General features: G+C 42.8%; 1 protein-coding gene across 1 annotated transcript; it reads right to left on the bottom strand.

Annotated features, from left to right (window-relative positions):
• Positions 1 to 152: 152 nt before the first annotated feature.
• slc12a3 (solute carrier family 12 member 3) lies at positions 153 to 16,611 on the bottom strand. Its single transcript, XM_035416611.1, has 26 exons — positions 16,264 to 16,611; positions 15,454 to 15,597; positions 14,952 to 15,027; positions 14,116 to 14,211; positions 13,665 to 13,804; positions 13,340 to 13,450; positions 12,802 to 12,913; positions 12,375 to 12,505; positions 11,599 to 11,683; positions 11,035 to 11,192; positions 10,122 to 10,229; positions 9,893 to 10,016; positions 9,072 to 9,173; positions 8,214 to 8,369; positions 7,699 to 7,798; positions 7,234 to 7,345; positions 6,916 to 7,053; positions 6,275 to 6,381; positions 5,877 to 5,959; positions 5,716 to 5,781; positions 5,294 to 5,395; positions 4,698 to 4,809; positions 4,056 to 4,142; positions 3,340 to 3,475; positions 2,535 to 2,602; positions 153 to 2,187 (listed from the first exon to the last, which is right to left on the bottom strand). The coding sequence occupies exons 1-26, from the start codon at positions 16,549 to 16,551 to the stop codon at positions 2,046 to 2,048; spliced, it is 3,084 nt and encodes a 1,027-aa protein (XP_035272502.1). The 5' UTR covers positions 16,552 to 16,611; the 3' UTR covers positions 153 to 2,045.
• Between the last annotated feature and the right edge of the window lie 3,564 nt (positions 16,612 to 20,175).

The following is a 20,175-nucleotide window of genomic DNA, read 5'->3' as shown; positions in this document are numbered from 1 at the left end:
GCCAAACATCAGTTGGAACGAAAACAACATGCTTTTTTAACATATACTCTCGTTATAGTTTAAAAGCATTCATAAAATAGCTAGACACATATTTGCTTGACAGACACAACTAGTTGTTCTGGGCGTTTTAGTAAGAATAGTTTAAGCACATGAGGATTTCAGAAAGGTTTATTTGAAGTCAAGTCATTAAAATGATCTATATTGCAATAACAAACCAAGTAAAACACCAGGCTTTAGTTAAATATACCATTATCATGAAATTCCAGGGCAACAACAGGAATGCGGAAGATACAAGGGCAGTTAGCCTACAAAATATATATATTTTTTATAATACAGTAATCAAGTATAAGATAAACAGTAGGCTATATACTTCACAAATGCAAGTTGATATGTACCCAAAAGCACAAGTAAATATGCGTGCACAGCTTAAAATCAATTTAAAATAAATTAGAAATACCTTGTATCAATTTTAAACCCATAATCCCCTTCAGAGACACATGGGGACGAAGTACATGTACTGCATACAAAACTCCGTCGGGCAGTTTTTGTTCGGACATACCAAGCATTTGTAAATCAATATTCACTGGCTGTGCACTTGGTATATTTGATCCATATTTGCTTTTTAAATGATTGACTCTTCCTTCAGGAAATGTTAATTTACTTTTAAATTCCAGTACTCATTTGGTACAGGTCCAAGTTGGTTGAATCCATATACTATATTTTCAGAAGAGGATAATTTTCAGAGGGAAAGAGAGGGTGGTCAGTTGTTGCTATGTATGAGTTATCTATACAGTACTATGACTTTTGTATAGATATCTTCTTATTATAAGAACTGTGTGGCACAAAATACCTAAAATAGTGTGTGAACAGAGATAAAATGTAGCCTAATCCATGTGTGTATGAGTTCCAATTGCTGAATAATAATAATTATTGTTATTATTTTGTGCTTCCTTTCTGTAGCCCTCAAGAGTGCTTCATAGAGAGCAGGAAAAAAGATTAAATCAGGAAAACAATGCAAAACAAAATACATCAAATGACAAACCGTCAGGTAAAGTGTCATGTGTAGCATATGCTTATATGTAGAACTTCAACAAGAATTGTTATATTGGTACAATTTTTAAAGAGCAACAATTCAGTTTGCTCACTGACATACAACACGTGTGGCTCTGTTCTGAGTTCTCTGCTATCTGACAGAAACGCTAACGAAGCGGTGTGTGGTTACAAAAATAGCACAAAACCAGCTGCCCTCCGTGGCACTGAATCACACCTTTTTGGTGGCAGCATTAGTAAAGTGAAGAAACAGCTGGATATTAACCAGTTTTTAATAAGATGGGGAGGCCTTGCGTTGACTGTATTAGTTCAGCCACATACTTTTTTAATTGTAAATTGTCGCACGCACCATAAAACTTGATTTATGATTCCTCAGCATATGAATTTCTAGTGAAGGCATATTCTTGGGACTCCACAAACTGTGGCAAATATAACAAATATATTTTCATCCTTATTTGACACCATTAAAATAGTTATAAAAATATTTCACACTTAAACATATTTTCCCCAATATTCATGACAAAATTACATTCATCTGACTATACATTTTGGTTAGTTGCACATTTTCATTTAAATTGGCTCAGCAACTGTTGCTGAATTTTAAGATACTTTCAATTCCATTTAATGAACTTCCATACCCAAGAGCTCACTGCACTGTTACTATAAGCAAGCACAAGATGTACAGTAGCACCATGCATTCCATTGAGTGCTAGTAGTTAACATTCTCCTAAGTGCACTAGAAAAATGAGCAAACTGTAGCTAGCCAATATAAACGAGATTATTTTAAATCAATTAAACTGTATCTAATAGGTACCTTTACGCAGCAACTATAAAATATAACCAAGTTTAATTTAGGGAGGTTCCTGTCTTATAATATAACCAGTAAGTAGACCGGTCTTCAAGTGTTGATGGTCAGTATCAGTTAGCTTTAAAGTCAATGAGCTGTTGCCCTAGCTGTTAGGAGGCTCTTGATTGGTTGAAAGGGTAGTCCAGGGTTACTGGCAGTATAAGGTGAGAACGTTTTCTTGGTTCCCCCTGACGAGCAGGACAGGGGGCCGCAGGTCACGTGATAGGGTTTCCAACCAGGCCATGTAGAGGGTACTGGGACACCCCCCTCTCCGTCCCACAGGCATGGTCCTGCAGGGGAGGGAGGGAGGGAGGGAGAGAGAGAGAGAGGGAGGGAGAGAGGGAGAGAGAAAGAGAGAGAGAGAGAGAGAGAGAGAGAGAGAGAGAGAGAGAGAGAGAGAGAGAGAGAGAGAGAGAGAGAGAGACACGCATAAAGGTGTCGAAGTACAAACTGTATTTTGATTGAACAAACCCTGAACTCTGAGCATTTATTCCAGGTTGGACAACTGTACTTTTCTGCATTTACAGGCTGTTTCAATAATTTTCCCTGACAGAGCCAATTAAGTACAGTTATTTTCAGTTGAGTTAATTTGACTAGTAACTCTCAGTCTGTTTTTGAGCTACTACACAGTACTTACAGGACAATCAAGGCAGCATCTCTGGAGTAATCCAGTAGAATCTCATTCAGACGGACCTGTCTTTGGGACTGATACACATAAACACACACACAAGTGTCAACACACAGGCATAAAGGCACAAATGCACCCACACACACACATGCACACACACTTTTGAATATGTATGGTAATCTGTTTACAGACAATAATTTTGTGAATTTGTCACTTCTTTCAAGCATTAATTAATCATGATTAGCTGGATCGGACACTGTGGCAAACACGCCTGCCACAGGCCACCGAAGTGGCTTTCTTTGGGGCCCTCCAGCACAGAGACACAGGGAGATGATGTTAAAACAGTCCAGATTTATTTTCAAGAGGGTTTGGCAAGATGGTAACGCCAAAGTGAGCAGATGTAACCCAGTCATGACCGAAGCTCCCCGTGTGAGTGGGGATGGCAGATTTAACCTGTGCGCAGTGATTACCTCACTACGCACAGGTGCAGCCACTCCTGTTCCTGGGCCCAATTAGCCTGGCCAATTATCTAATTCTTAACCAATTATCCAATTGGCCAGGTCTAATTAGCTTGACCCAGGGCAGGTGTGGCTGCTTAAACCAGCCATCCCCACACCACAGACACCTTCCCTGAGGAGTTTACAGTCTCACTGTACAACAGTAAGCTGCTCAAAACCCACACACTTGTGACCTGACATTTGTGTGTGTTGGTGTGTATGTATGTGTGTGGGTGTATGTGTGAGTTTGTGTGGGTGTGTGTGAGAGAGAGAGAGATACTGTGTGTCTGTGTGCTACACTCCTGAAATAGCGTCACCTTGGCCTTGTTTCTCTCCAGCTCCTCGTCAGATATCATCCAGGGACATCCTTCCCTCAGCTGCTCCACTGCGCTGCTGTCCTTCTGCCCGTCATTCAGCCTGTAGGGCCCCAACATGTCCTCAAATCTCTTCATACTGGAGGGAGAGGACAAGAGAGGGTGAGAGGGGCACAGAAAGAATGAGAGGGAACAGGCGGCCGCTCAGTGACCCCTGCTCATTTTCATACATTTCACTGTAGGTGATGTCATTGCCTTGTCGTTCCTTGTTATTGTCGCTCTTCATATAATAAGCTCATTTTTATGACAGCTATGCAAACTTTGGCAATGTGTATACCCAAATATGTCATCGCAATAAAGCATAAGATGTGAAAAACTGAATAAGAGGGAGACCAAATGAAGAAAGAAAGAGGAAAGGGAGAAGAGAAACAGCTAATGGAAAAGAGGCAGAGAGGGGGTAAGAGATACAGGGAAAGACTGAGTGAGTGACTCCTGTACAGGGACATAAGACTCTCTGAACTATAGATAAAAGAGTATGGGTATGCACAGACAGACAGACACACACACACACACACACAGAGGGGTTATGCATTACAGAGGATTTTGGTTATTCTGAATGGCGTCTTGTGGGAAAGCTGTAGAGTGTTGCCTGTGTACTGCTTTCCCAGAGAAATATGGAAGAACGGTAGGACAGAGGAGTCAGAACAGTGATGCCCTACTGTTCAGTCTGCGGCTTCCCGCCAATGTCAGGAAGCACCTCGACATCATGGAAACCGAGGCGGAACTTGCTGATGAGGGCCAATATCCTGGAAGAGAGACAATGGTCATGTGACCATGCCCCATTTTTTTCCAATGAAGAGAGTTATTTTAGGACAGAATTGTACAGATTCCTTTTTGTGGTTGGCTACTGTATGGATTAAAATGTAATGTTACAGAAGAGTGATATTCCATTGGCTGTCTTGAATGAAAAATGTTCATAAATAGCAACTTACAATGATGATACAAATGACTAAATCATTGAAAGAGACATACACCCAGTGGATATGTCTGGGACCCACCTGTGAAACTCTGTAAACAGTAATTTCCCCCTCCCCCAGTAAAGCATTGTTTCCCTTATAATCTCCTGGCCAGTCCTATTAACCTATCTGACCAGATAACCCAGATGGACCACCGGCAATGAACTGACAAGGCACCAGCTGATTGGTTTATTGCTGACACATGGTAGGAGGGGGAATGGTGGGATTCACACAATCACAGGAAGGTATACCAGTCATGTTCGTAACAGTCCTAAGAAACTGGACAAATTCCTTCCTCCTTTGACTACTCAGAATGTGCCACTGGGGAAGAGGGTCAGCACTCACTCCTGCTTCTGCTCCTCCATTCGCTGTCTCTCTCCGCCCACAAACACGCGCACCTTGCACCTTGCCCAGCGCTTCTTCCGGCTTAGCAGGTAGGGCAGCATCAGCGTCAGACCTGCCGGCGCACAAAGATGACATCACTCTGACCCAGTGACATCACAGAAGCATCACACCCATCCCAATCTAATTAAACAACTACTGTAACTTTCCATCACACTCCTCCAATTTCATTAGCTTTTAACAAAGAGAACATTTAACAAGTGAATTTGCATGTTGTTCATGTCAACGAGGGAGGCAGTGAAGCACAGAGAATATCCTTCATTTCAAGGGGAAATGTGTTGTGGAGCAAGTGAAAAAATGGTTTGGGTTTAGCCTCACCTAATGTATTGTCTAAGTGGAAACCAAGATGGCTGAAGCTCCATTTTGTACTTTCCATACTGTTACTACATTGCTGGGCCATAGGTTCCATCCCTGGAACTCCTTAGCACCAAATAATTGAGCAGCTCCCCAAGTTCACAGTTGAGGGGGGTCTTTGGCTATCCTCTGCGGAGAAACCTCCAGCCTGATGACCTTACTGTGTATCTATGGCAACCTCTCACCTCCATCATCGGAGAGCCAGTAGACATCTATGGTCTTCTTCCCCTGCTTGGACTGGAACCCTGTGCTGGTCTGCGGGGCGGCCACCAAAGCGTCAGGATCCACTGCCAACAACATGTTTCTATCAGCTGTATGTATTTATGATTTCAGCCAATCAGATAATGAGAAATACCCATCCCCACCACATTGTATATACCAGAGATCTATGGTCCTGGTCCTGGCGAGTAGCAGGGTCTCTAGTTTTTTGTTTTCATCTTAAAATCAGCAACTAATTCAGACTGAAGAAACCAGGTGTTTTGCATGAACTGTATAATCTGATTGGATGATCAATTCAGTTCTGAGCAATAAAAAGGCTCTCCAGGACCAGGATTGCAGACACCAGGTGTAGACCAATAAAATAATGCTATAGAGCTCTAATACGTACATATGGCATTGGCAGGGAGTGGTGGTGGGGGGCAAAGTCCGATGTCACTCTCATAGACAGGGTTGACTGTAGGGGAGAGCAGTGTAGATTTAGGGCTTTAGGAATCGTGTGCAGACACAATGCAGGGTTTCTTTTTTTTACATTTGACGTGTTCACCTCACCGTGTGCCTGCAGGCTGTGGGACACATCCAGTCCCTCCTTCATCCGTAGAACACACACTCCGTACTGCAGGTCGAATGCATCACTGCAACATACACACATAAACACACAGACACACACATAAAACACACACACACATGAATAAATGTACACTCACAAACATACACACGTGTGTACGCAAGTGTTTTTACAGACTGCTGAAATGTGCAGTGCACACAGTGTTGCATGTTCAGTATCATACTCTGTTCCATAGGTCCAAGGCATCACTGAAACACACACTTACAGTACTATGAATGGTACTCATGTAGGAGTTAGATGACTGAACTGTAAGATGCATGCGTGCACTCACACACACACACATACACTCGCACACACATAATAAATAATTGTTTGAACTCACTGTAAGATGCCCACATAGTTCTCCACGCAGTGCGGCCGGTCCTGGTTCCAGTTCTGTTTGTATCCCATCACCAGGACGTTGGGCTTCATTCGACCCAAACCAGAGGCCTGGCGTAGAAGCAGAACCAGCAGCAGTACCAGAACCAGACACCAAAGGGACCGGCAAAAATGAGAAAAAATGGAATGCTGTCCCTCTGTTGTGTTTCTATGCAGCAGGCTAAACACCTGAAATTGCTTTAAAAAACTGAAGTAAAATTGACCAAAGAACGAAAGGAATGCAAATAGAATGAACACGAAACAATACAGTAATTTGGGCCTTTTAACGCTCAAAACGCACATCTCAAAATTATACTCTCTACAACCAGAACCCTGTAATTCGAAGCTCTTGACAATAAAGTCTACTTTGTGTATTTAAAGAGATATTATGTTCAGCTTTACCACATTTCAGTGATCAGGGAAGAACTTTCCTCATATTGGCTTAATTATTAGTTTTTTTTTGATTGCCTCCACAAAAAACCTCAAAGAAGTGCTATACGACAACCCGTTTGTAAATGGTGCCATGCAAAATGGAAGATTGATTTAATGATTCCATAACTGCGTGTGGTAGGGGTGTGGCAGAGGGGGGAGGAGTGACTGGTTTACCTGCAGCAACATCTGGACTCCGCCCCGCAGGTCATCCGCCACCACGCCACGGTAGAAGGACCTGACATGTCGCTTGTTCAACCAGGCCACATGACTGCTACTTCCCGCCGATTCCGTGGCTGCAGGGGAGGGGCCAGCCTGGATGGGGCGGGTTTAGGAGGGCAGGGTCAGAAAGGGACAGGGAAGGGGGAGAGACAGAAGGAAGGGAGATGGACAAATTAGGAGTGAGACAGAAAGGTGTGTGTGCCCGTTAAATACATTTATCACGATTATTGTATTGTTTTGTGGAATTGAATAGTTAAATACAGAACTACTCACAACAACCACGTTCCCGCATATCATTAAGCTCAGGTTCTTGGTGAAGGTGCTAACAAAGTCCACCAGGGCTGGGCGGAGGCTGGGGGGGCCAGTGAGGACCAGACACTGGGGCCTTGGAAAGGGGGAATGGTGGGGTGGGGGCAAGAGGAGACAGAGAGAGAGATGGAGATTTAAAACAGGCAAAATAGGCAGGTAGTTTGGGTTTTTCATTTTTTTTTTGGTTGGTCAGTTCATTATCTTGTTTTTAACAAAACCTGAACACTTGTTTGATAGATAAGCATACCTATTTAATGCAATAGACTTTAAGCAGCAACTTGATGCAAATCTATTTGCTTTATAAAGCACCATATCTTCAATCTACTTCTTACACCTACTATGAAATTTAACGTAAGTCAAAGCAATGACCACTCTTATCATTTGAGATACTGATGACTCAAGTTGGTCTGTGGACGTGCCCTTGTTTACCTGTAGTTCTTAATGTGGTCGTCTACATAGTTTAGGCTGACAGAGTGGGACAGGGCCGTGTTGTAGGAGCTGGCCTGGACAGAGGACCCCCAGTTCACAGCTAGGAGTCAGATACACAGTTGGCATGTGAATCCCACGCTATTCAAGCATAATTTATAAAATAAAATTATTTAAAAGTAACTTAATTCACATGGTATTTTCAAATAATTTACGCACAATTCATATAGGCACACATATTTTACGATTTGCAAACAAATTCACACGATTCACAGAAACTGTACACACAGTTCTCATATGCAAACAAAAAAAGAACCATATACTGTATGCAAACAAACATTTATTATTGCATATGCATTGTATATTTGCTGTCTCATAAAGCATCTTTCTGACAGCGTTTCTGTAAGCGCTAGACGAGAAATTGAGTTGAATTGGACGATCACTGATTTTAGAACAAGGTAAAACTGCTCAATGGGACTGAGAGAGTAAAGGTAGCTATGGCTAATGGCTTCACTCACAGGGCTTTTTGTACAGTACGTATCCCAGCAGGAACAGGACGATGCCGATGGCGATGAGCGCGGCCCACCAGGTCAGCAGGAACATGATGATCACAGACACCACCGATCCCAGCAGCGACAGCCACTTACTGTAGTACCGGAAGGAGGGACGCCAGCCTGAGGGAGTAACACCCCTGTCACATGACTGTGTGAGTTTGGGTACGAGTCCTCTGTCACATGACTGTGTGTGTTTAGGTGGGAGTCCTCTGTCACATAACTGTGTGTGTTTGGGTGCGAGTCCTCTGTCACATGACTGTATGTGTTTGGGTGGGAGTCCTCTGTCACATGACTGTGTGTGTCTGGGTGTGAGTCCTCTGTCACATGACTGTATGTGTTTGGGTGGGAGTCCTCTGTCACATGACTGTATGTGTTTGGGTGGGAGTGTCACATGCACTATAGACTGTGTGTTTGGGTGTGAGCTGTGTATGTTTGTGCTTGTGTCTGTGGTATGTGTATACTGTATGTCTATATACATATGTATGTTTGTATTTGTGTGTAAGTTTGTGTCTGTCTATGTGTATGTTTGTGCTTGTGTCTGTGGTATATATATGTTGTATATGTCTATATACATGTGCATGTGTGTTTGTGCGTGTGTCTGTTTATGTGTATGTGTTTGTTTGCACCTGTGGTGTGTGTGCATATACGTTTATTTACATGGGTATGTGTGTGTGTTTATGTGTCCATGACTGTGTGTTTTTCATGGACATAAAATATTATTTGTGCACCAAGCAAAAGTATAACGTCCGCTTATTTTCTACAGGCTTTTCTCCAAAAGTAATTCCCCCTCTCTGCCCTGCCCCACCCAGGTCCCCTCCTCACCTGGTGAGTTGGTAATGGAGGCGTGGAAGCAGCTGAAGTTGATGAGGGCGTAGGAGCAGAGGAAGAAGTTGGAGATAATTGGAGCGATGGTGTTCAGTTCAGCTGCATGGGCGGAGCCAGAGAGACAATATCACTTTATCACATTACCCTCGGAGCCCACATAGTCACAGAATCAATGCCGTCATCACAGCCCTGGTTCGTTTGATTAATTAGACGCTATTTGTCGCGTCCCAAAGAGAGACGGTGTGTTCATGGCTCTGAACTGCACTTCTTTGCCAGGCTTACAGCAGAGATCTACGACCCTGAAGAACGAGGGCGTCCACAGCTCCCTCACAGACTGTCTTACATCAAGGGCACATTCAGAAATAGCCACTCCTTAGTCATTAGGATGAATAAATGACCAAACAATGGTAATAAATCCATGTCTTAAATGACCAAACAATGGTAATAAATCCATGTCTTAAATGACCAAACAATGGTAATAAATCCATGTCTTAAATGACCAAACAATGGCAAGAGAACCAGCTCTTAAAATCTTGGAAACCGTTGTGTTAGTGAGACATGTGGTGCAGTCCGTGATGCGGCCAACTCTCAAGCCCTACATGAATCCACGCCACAGTTGGGAGGCTTGATTCCCCTGTCATGACACTTTCCGTGCAGATATCCCTTCTCTTATATTATTCTTTCTGTTATCCCGTCTGAATAATGTTAAAAAAAATATGTAAGGCAGGAGGACGGATCTCTCTCCTTTTTATAAAAGAGCGTTTCGTTTGGAAGCAGGAGGCATGTCTGAGTTTATATAGATAAATGACGAGACGTACCAATAAGAATGAAGCAGATGGCGATGACGTAGGTCAGAACATAGCCTCTGATTGGCTCATCGTTCTTCCCGTAACCCTTCGCAAATATCCCAATGAAGGGATACAGCCGGTCTTTGCACAGACACTGGAAGAGAAAGGGATACAGAATGAATAACAACACACACACATGTGCAAATCTTTTTTATATGGAAATGTGGGAAATTGGGTAAGGGGGGAAAGGAGACAGTACCTGGAAGACTTTGGGTGCAGAGACTAGGCAAGCCAGGGCTGAGGAGAGCGTCGCCCCAAAAATACCAGCTGCAATGAGGGGAGCAAACCCTGACACCATGCTCATACTCTGGAGAGGGGGGGGGGAGAGAGTGTGAGGGGGCAGGGAGAGAGAGAGAGAGAGAGAGAGGGGGAGGGAAGGAAAGAGGGAAAGAGAGAGAGGGGGGAGGGAGGGAGAGAGTGAGTGAGAGAGAGAGAGATGGAGGGAGAGAGAGAGGGAGGGAAGGAAAGAGGGAAAGAGAGAGAGGGAGGAGGGAGAGAGAGAGAGAGGGAGAGAGTGAGTGAGTGAGTGAGAGAGAGAGAGAGAGAGAGAGACATCTTAAGGAATTTCACAGGGGTGGTGAATCATAAAGCAGATACAGCAGGAGTCATTTGCATTAGAGTCAAAGCCTTAGATATATTTTGTATAATATTATTTACTACCGAAATGTCTGCTCAAAATGGCCTTCATTACATTTATTTTGATTTATGTATTCATTTATTTCTTTGTCAATATTTCTAGTGCAAAAGCCTTTACAGATCAAATGTAAAATACACATATTGGGCCTCATTCACGAAACGTGTATGACCACATTTGATCGTAAACTGCATATAAGGAAGTTTCCATTTTGGCATCCATAATTTTTTTATTATATGTATTTGTTCATGCCTGTTTCCTTATGCAAATCACATGAACAGGATTGAGCATAAAATGTACACAAACAGCCAGCATTCATCATCTCATACACCGAGGATATGCACAAAAACAAAGGTCTACACACGTGTCATGATTCCCATATTGGTTTTTCGTAGGAACATTTTTAAGAACAAAAGTATGAATAATTTAAGAAAAGTTTTGTGAACGAGGCCCATTATCATTATAGAGGATCAGTTACCTGGTAGTAGTTACTGATGCCGAAGGCGCAGGTTTTGTTATTGGTGCACTCGCTGAAGTCCCAGCCGTAGCGACAGCCCAGTCCAACGCAGTTGCCAGTGTCAGAAATTGGCACGGAGTCGTTCATACGACCCGACGCATCACGTAACACGCATGACGCTGACAGACGCACGCAAGGTCCCATGCAAACGTGTATACACACAGGCCCACACGCACACACACACACACACACACACACACACACATTTCAAGGTTAAAATTTCACCAATGTCATGCGTATACATAGATGTGTTTTACGTTGCTTTATAACACGTATCGCAAACTCCGGTCCTGGAAGACCACAGTCTCTTGTGGGTTTTTGTGGCTTCCTTTCAGTCAACAACCAATTTAGGCCATGGAAATAAGATAGGCAAACTCCAAAGAAAAACCCATCCCACCAGGACCTTGATTATGAGACGCTTTGACAAAAATATATATTTGATGACTCCAAAAGAACAGGTTTGACTCATGGCTGATTGGCAGATGTTTCCGGACAGACGAGGGGGGCGGAGTGCTGTGAGCTCACCGATGGTGGAGGAGATGAGGAGGTAGGACATGGTGGTCCAGAATATGGCCATCAAGGTTCCTCTGGGAATGGCTACCGCTGGGTCCTACACAACAGAACCAATGTTGGAATAACAGCGAGGGGGATGGAATGTAATAATTAATTAAAATAATTAATTTAATAGATAATTTAATAAACCTATAAAAAAACACAACAAAGCAACAGCACTAGATACAATATTCCCACTGCTCTTTGATAGATGGTCCTCCGTTAGGCTCTCAATCTACACCTATCGTCTCTGGTGATATAATATAAACCAGGGTTGAATTCAATTTCAATTTATTCAATTCAGGAAATTAAATTTAAAATCAATTAATGAGCTCAAAAATGCCCAGAATGTTGTATGAGAATTAAAAAATGAATTACATTTCAAGTTGTGTTCTGGATTGTCTGAACAGAATGAAGTTACATGCTCAATTCTGGCTCATTGAGCTCGTAAGCTGAGCTTCATCAGTTAACATGCAGTTACTGTACATGAATATTTTTGGAAAGAACATCAATATAGTCAATATCTATGGGAGGCAGGGATGGACAGTATTTCAAATGCATGTATTTGAAATATGTACTTGCATGTATATATGTCATACATAGTATAGGTTGCTTTCCTTGTTTATATCTCAGAGCCATATGCAAAGCAAACACTTTTTTGGGGAGGTACACTATTTATAATTTTTCTCGTCACTGACGATAGGTCACCCTAGGTAAGGACATGTGCCAAGCCAAATTAATGAACTTGCCCTCAGGTCCCCAGAGATGTTGGCACCGGCGAGGATGCCCGTCGCCGAAGGGAAAAAGATGGAGAACATGCCAAAGAAGCTGCCATCTGGCCCACGCCATTGCGGCACAAAGTTGGCAGCAAAAATATCCGCTGGAGACACAAAGGCAATGCGGGGGAAATGAGCCTTTTCTTAGGAATGATCCTATTTCAAGAATCCCATGACATGCAGTTCAATAATGGCTTGAAAACAAACTCACAATGATTGGCACTGTCTATTTAAATGGTTTCCAAACAAAAGACAATGTAATTGTGTAATGAAGCAAAAGAGTTTCACAAATGGAGTAGATGTCAATTAGTAGCTTATTATGACCCAAGAGGAGGAGTGATATAACTCAGAGCAGCAAATCAAGTTTGAAATGAACATAATACAGGAAATGGCCACTGACCTCTGTAGCTGAAGAAGCCTCTGGCCTGCTTTTGTGGCGTGGCTGGGATGACGGTGCCCACAAAGTAGTTTACGAAAGAGATCATGATGACCAGGAAAAAGATCACCTGGGCCTGTGAGTGGAGCATTCAGGTTAAACGCCAGCAATGCTAGGGCAGGGGTCTAAAATTTAGTCCCATCTACACATCCACTCAACTTGTGCTAACAGAGATGTGCTGAAGGCTCACATCACAACAAAAACTTCACTCTGAAAGACAAAGGTATGCCTTCTGACAGTTGGGAGATCTGTAGGGCTCCCCAACCCTGGTTTTGGAGGGTCAGCTTTTTTTTGTTGAGAAGTTCAGCAAGCTCAGAGCCAAAAATCTAGGAGAGGCAAGTTAACTGTATTAACAACAGTATTAGCTATTCAATTAAGAGTGGAGCAACAACAAAAATGAGAAAAACCAGTACATCCCTGGGGCCCTCCAGGTCCACAGTTGGGGAGCCCTGATGTGATGTGTGACATATGAAACAGAGCGCCCTCTAATGACCAGACTGACCTTAGACTCCCATTCCATCCCAGCCAGAGATATACCTAGCAGACATGTGACAGTGATTACTCCAATGATGCGGATGTCATTAATGGGGTCCACCATGCTGGCGCCACTTTCCTGGAGGGGGAGAGGAGGGCAGGTGTGGACGGAGAAAGTTCCTCAAGGATCCTTCGAGGCCCAATTATTGAACTATTCAAGTCCAACTCTTCAAGAACACTCCTGTACAAATCTGTTGTAGAAGGGCCAAGTGTACAGACCTCCACCCAGCCTCACTCCCATGCCTGCTTTTTACCTGCATGAGTGACTGCACGGTCTCATGCCTGCTTTTTACCTGCATGAGTGACTGCACGGTCTCAGCGAAGCCCACGGTGTGCATGGCGACCGCCACTGCGTTGGCGAAAGCGAAAATCAGCCCGATGGACCCGCCAAGCTCAGGGCCCAAACTGCGTGAGATCAGGAAGTAAGTGCCACCTACAGGAGGAAGAGGAATTTGCATCACCACGAGGTCCAATACAAGAAGTACCAACCAGTTTAGCAACACACATTAAGTACAGTACTTAGTGACAGGAAGTACAGTCAAACAAATGAAAAGACAGTAAGTACAGTCCCGATACTGAGCAGACAGGAAGTACAGCAGAGTAACTTTCAAACAGGAAGTACAGTCCAGGCAAATTGCATGTAGCACAGGAGGTACACACTACAAGACACACAAGAATTCCAGTTTCAGAGAGGGAAGTATACAGCCTTGTATACTTTGTCCTTGACAGATGGGTGTGCTGTACCTCCTTTGACCTTGCCATTGGTAGCAATAGCGGAGGTGGACAAGCCAGTGATGCCAGTGATGCAGGAGGAAAGAATGATGATGACCCATGTAAGACCTGAGGAGAGGAGGGGAAAGAGCGTTTACACAAAGTTGGACACCTTATTCAAGTACACAAACAAATATATATAATATATGGAATTACTGGGCTATATTACCTTGACCCCAAAGTAAACAATCATCTACAATCAAGGCAGACATGTGACTCCTGATTCAAATCATGAAGTATCATAATTTTCAGCCAAGACATTGATGAGTACAAGCGTGAGTTTTAGTGCCGAGCTAAAACAAACACCTGCACCTGCATCAACCCTTTCCTCATAACAATGGACACCCCTGATTTAAAGTATTTGAAGTAAAACCATACATTTTACTCTTTCAAATTAAATAGTAACCAACACAATTATGAACATTTACAAAATTGGCATTGAAATCACCCTCTTGCGAAGCATTCTGGTTAATTAAAATAACAGAATAAATGAGGAAGATGGGGTGAAAGTTCCAATAGTATTATGTCTTAGCTCTTTTGAAACCAACCGTCAAGCTATTTTTGAAGTTAGCAGTGGCCTATTTAGCCTGACCACCCCTCAACACATCTACTTTAAACTCACATGCACTTCCTCACTTATACACTTCAAAGACACACATGCACGCACACACGCACGCACGCACGCACGCACGCACGCACGCACGCACGCACGCACGCACGCACGCACGCACGCACGCACGCACGCACGCACGCACGCACGCACGCACGCACGCACGCACGCACACACACACACACTTTATGTTACTTACCAATACCAGCCTGTGCTGTAATCCAAGGCAGGCGTAGGTACAGGATCACTCCCCAGATATTGAGCATACAGCGAATCTGGAGGTGTCGGCGGGATTCAGAAACATGAGAGAGGGCACAGGTGCTGCAAGCCATTCTCATGTTCATATTACACTTTGATTGATTAGGAAACAGGAAGACATGTCGCATTCTGGCTCATTCTATCAGTATGCTTAAAATGCCTTGTGAACCTGCCCAATGAATGCATAACCTGCAGGAAATCTACTGGCATTTCAATTGCAAGTACTGCGTATGACAAGTATTTGAAATACAATATTTGACCCAGCTCAGGTAGAGATGAAGTACACAATACAGTTCTCTGAATTGCATTCTGGAGATCGTACTGATATCGAGTATGAAACTAACACCTCGACTGGTTTGGCTGTGTTTTTGCGGTTTTGACTGTTGTAGCAGTGTTGCTACAGTGTGAGCAGTCATTGTTTTGTTGCGGCGCTGTTGCCTCACCATGACCCCTTGCACCCACCCGAACCTCGTTGGCTCCACTTCAGGCTCCATCTCTCCCTCATCCTCTGAGCTGTCCTCACCATTAATGCCCCCATGGGCCGCTCGGTTGGCCTCCTCATACAGCGGTGGGGGACTACTATCCTCCTGTAGGGCGGGAGCGGGGGTGACCAAAGTTTTGTTTTTTTGCCAGTGGTCCTCAGCTTTGGCTCTGGAGAGCCACAGGGTATGTCTTTTCTTGGTGTTACTCAACACTAAATTGATAAATTAAAGCAGTGGATTACACAGTAACCCAAATCGCCTGGTTTCTTGGGTATGAATTGGTCGTTGGCATTTAAAGGAGAAAACGAAAACTGCCAGACCGTCATAGCTATCCAACGCTAGGATTGTGGACCACCCATTTATACTGAAGATTCAGTAATTCACTACTATGGATACAATCCTACTAACCTGGGCAAAACTAATTCTTACTTCAGTTTCAGCAAAACTAAGACAGAAACTTAAATAAGACACCAATTATCAAAAAAAAATTTCTACATTTAATTAAACACCTTCCTCCAAAACCATAATTTGTCTTACAGCACTCAAAAAACAAACAAACAAAACAAAATCTCAAAACAATATAGACAAACACAGGACCGTACAATATCCAAAACGCATTGTTCCATTCAACAACAAGATGTAGTCCAACATCAGGTTATTAAGTGGTTATGTATTTTACAATGCAAAACACAAAGTTAATTTAACCAGCATTCTGAAATTGGATTGAATGGTCTACAGTCCTGTATTCACTTTCCAGTAGCCTGGGCTCACCTCAAGTACTGATTGGAGTTGGAAGAGAGAAGGTCTTGACTTGCGCACTTTCCCTCGGACCACAGTGTTGGCATAAAAATCGTAGTTTGGTGCCTCATCTAAAGTATCGTAGCCTGAGAACGGTGCAGAGCTTTGAGAGTTTGCTTCACCGTTGCTGTGGTAAGTACCGTCTTTCGAATTGTCATAAAGGTACCTTGCATAACTCTCATCCGAACCTGCCGGCGGCACTTTCAATTGTTTGTTAAAAGAGGTCATTTTCACGGACTCGATCGGCGGTACATCTGCCATTACTGGAGTGGACGCCACAGATGATTTCCACAAAAACTGAGAGATCCATATAGTCAGCTGAGGTTTTATACGCCACAGAGCTGGCTGTAACCGCCTTCCATTGGTTTCAGGACCAGCAGGCCTACATGTATGGTAATGTTGGATGGCTCAAGAATTTTTTTTGAAGGTTTTAAAAAAAAAAAAAAGATCACCTCGAGGCCTTTTGCAATAACACTGTTTGTACAACACCATGATTACGCGGAATAACTGCTGATCTATGGCCAGATAACCTTAACAGCAAATCACAAGGACACAAGAAGTCTAAACCTGCTTAAAATTAATGGGATTTTTTTGACACTTGGATCAGGAAGTAACATTTCAATGCACCTTGATTACCATGTCAAACACAGCTCAGCCGTGTACTGACTGTTATCCTTTCACTACTGCTGGGCTGGCTAATGGATAACTCTCTTTCTTTGTGGGGAAAACAGGTGTTCTGATCCTTTAAATAAATAGTACATTTTGTATTTATTATTACTAATATTATGCCATTCATAGTATTAGTAATAATAAATTCTTTTAGTGAAGACCTGAGTAATAAAAGTGCGAAAATTATTGATGTAGCTATACAGCCTTGTTGATAAGTTCACCAAAACAGTGACCTGTAGCCAAACTGGTATTTATTTCTGTAACATAGATAGAACTTTAATACAAATGACAGAAGACCAGACATAATCAATATAATAATTTATTTCTACTTATATTCTGAGAAACGTTAGCTGACATAAGTTTACGGGTGTGTTTTGAGTTTGAGGTTTTCTTTGCAGCAATTACTTTGTATTCCAGCCCAAATCCTAAGAGTGTCATAAATTATAAACTAAATCGGTGTTTGTAATCTGCCGCAAAACATGAAATAATCACAAATAAACTGACAGATTGGCTGTTATGGATGTCATGGCACATTGTCAAAGCAAATCATGATAACCCTATTACCTTACCCTTAGTGAACAGTTTTTGGATAACCTGGAAACTCTCATGATTTACCACACAGCCTGAAAAACTCATTGTTCTCCAACAGAGAACTTAAGCCTGTTCTTCTTCTTTGTTCAGTTCCAGATCCTCAATATAAACTATTTTATTTTATAACTGAGCTTCCTGGTCAAACACTATTAATGAATAAAATGAATTTAAGTGTTCCAGATGACCTTAATACAGATCCACAAACACAGGTCTGATTTATATCTTGCCACTAAAAGACGGCATTGTAAACTGCATGAGAATACTGACAGTAGTTAGGATGACCAAAAAGCTGGGACCCATATACTACAATACCATGTAATAATATGTATAATGTAAATCAACCTTGAAAACACTCTTGGTCATGTTGTGTTAAAGACAAAAGACACACCTGCTTTCCTCAGGGTGACCTTGTCAGTCCTGTGCGTACACCGCGTTCTTTCATTAACCTGGGCAGTCTATAAATTTGTTAATTCATGCTGACCTCAGAGCAGGCCCAAAGCCCATGCTGCGGGGAGATACCGGCCATTATGAATGAATAATAGAGCGTGAAATCCCAAAATGGCCGCCCTTCACCTTTATGTGGTTAGCGGCCTGGGCTTGTGATCATAAAGTGTCTCAGAGCAGGAATGGTGATCTAGGGGCGGAGTTTTCCTGTCAAACAGGTCAAAAGGTCAAACTGATCCTTGAATACTGCAGTTCTTTATGAATACAGGCTCTGACCAAAATAAATGAATAAATAAGGGATGTCAAGAATGTCTTGATGTAGTCTACAGATGCACACATTGAGGGTTTCTTCATTTCACTGTAGGACAAATTCTTGCATTTATTTGTTCTTACGTATATTGCACGTACTGTAATTTCGATACTCATTTATTTGTAAAGTCATTGTGATTGTACCAAGGTAATGTACATGATTGCAGGCTCCTATATTTCTAAATGTTTGTTTACCCAGTTATTGCCAATGAGGTGACTAAGAATGATTCTCACTTCTCTTGTAGATCTATAATGCTGTAAAGGCTGGTATTGCTATTATACTGCAATCCCATGGTCTGAATAAACAGCAAAACAGTGAATTTACCTTCCCAGAAAAAAATCTAATCATTGTGAGTCACATAGAGGGACTGCAATAAAAGCAGGGTCATTGATGTGTCCAAGGACTTGATCCCATGTAAAATTCTGTGCTCGATTAGCTAAAATTTACATCACTCAGATAACTTGTCCCTATTTATGAAGCCCACAAAATCTGACCATGCATTCACTATTGAGATCAGTGGTATTTCTAGAGGTGACTTGTGATTTGTAAAGGGTGAAGGTAAAAGTTTTAAAGATACAGTCAGTTCATTCAGTCATTTTATTTCCGTGAATTTCTCATTTTGAGAGCTATTAAGTGTTGGGTGCTTTCCAGCTTTTTTTTCTGTTTTTAGCAGCATGTTTTTCTTCACACAACACACACATACACAGGAGTGCGATGCAACAGATTAAAAAAGTGTTTATTGAAACAAAAGTTGAAGAATAAGGTTTTTTTTTCATGTAATACATAACGGCAAAACTGACAAAATAACACCAGAAAACAATTGGAAGCAATAAACGACACAGAAGACGAAGAGGCACTGTGGTTGTCACGGTGATGTCCTGCGGCCCTGGAGACCCGTTGGCAGTGGCACGGTGCCACCCTGGTGTTGTGAAATAGCCGGGTTCTAGCAGTCGTGCGGCATCGGCCTGATTCACAACACCAGCTGCGGCACCCATGCCCGTTGCGTCTCCATGGCGACGTGGGCACGGAGAAAACATATCCTCTTCTGAAGTTCCAGGAGAACGAAGCAGATGAGCATAAACGGCTACAAAACTTCACTTTAATCTCCATGACAGCATGTGGGCGGCACACTTGGCTGGTCTCCATGGCAGCAAAAGCCCAGAGCATATCCTGTTCCCAAACTTCCCAAAGATTTGATTTCTATAGGAACAGTAGTTTGGGGCGAGGAGAGGGGGGGGGGATTAGTGCTTTCTCAGGGCTGGGTCTCCATGGCAATGAGCAGCAGAGTATTCAGTATGCGTCTATGTGTTGGGTGTGGTAGTGTGAATCACAGGCAATTTTAAGGGGCGGGGCTAAAAGGGGGAGGGCAACAAAGCAGCTTGATCAGATTTGTTCCAAAACTGCGCCAAAACCACCTTCTTTATTAACACAACCGCAGGGCAACAGTGTCCCAATAATCTACAGTCCGGAAAAGGCTGTACAGATTTCCTTATAGTTAACGTGAAGATAGAGCTTGATATCACAAGTACAGTGAAAGCTTGAACAATAAAGTAGATAAGGATCGGTGACCGGTGGATCGGTGACCATTGCAAATTTGCATGGTGTGACCCCAAAAACATTATCCATCGGGTGGGCAGGTACAGAACTACTAAATTGATGTGTATCCTTTCTCTTTGGCATGTTTAAGACCACTATGCAAATGTAGGGGAGACTTTAGTATGACGTCCTTTCATCACGTGCATAGAATCATGCCATCGAAGCTGGATTTTAGTCTTGTTCCATTTCTATCCTTTGGAAGCGTCCATTTCTTGCAAGCTGCATAGGACAGACCTAGCAATCCTATGCCCATGGGGCAAATTAACTAATGATTA

This window comes from Anguilla anguilla, chromosome 5 (assembly GCF_013347855.1).
Source record: "Anguilla anguilla isolate fAngAng1 chromosome 5, fAngAng1.pri, whole genome shotgun sequence".
Taxonomy (NCBI): Eukaryota; Metazoa; Chordata; class Actinopteri; order Anguilliformes; family Anguillidae; genus Anguilla; species Anguilla anguilla.
Note: the sequence above shows the minus strand (reverse complement) of the source record. Positions and strands in the feature narration are given on the sequence as shown.

Bases quoted from the DNA above. Each gene is read 5' to 3' on its own strand.
- slc12a3 (XM_035416611.1), bottom strand. From the start codon at position 16,551: ATGGCAGATGTACCGCCGATCGAGTCCGTGAAAATGACCTCTTTTAAC. The intron at 7,346-7,698 runs GTAAACAAGGGC...CCCCTTTCCAAG, and splicing joins GACCACATTAAGAACTACAG to GCCCCAGTGTCTGGTCCTCA. The intron at 4,810-5,293 runs GTGAGAGGTTGC...GTGCGCCGGCAG, and splicing joins CTGGCTCTCCGATGATGGAG to GTCTGACGCTGATGCTGCCC.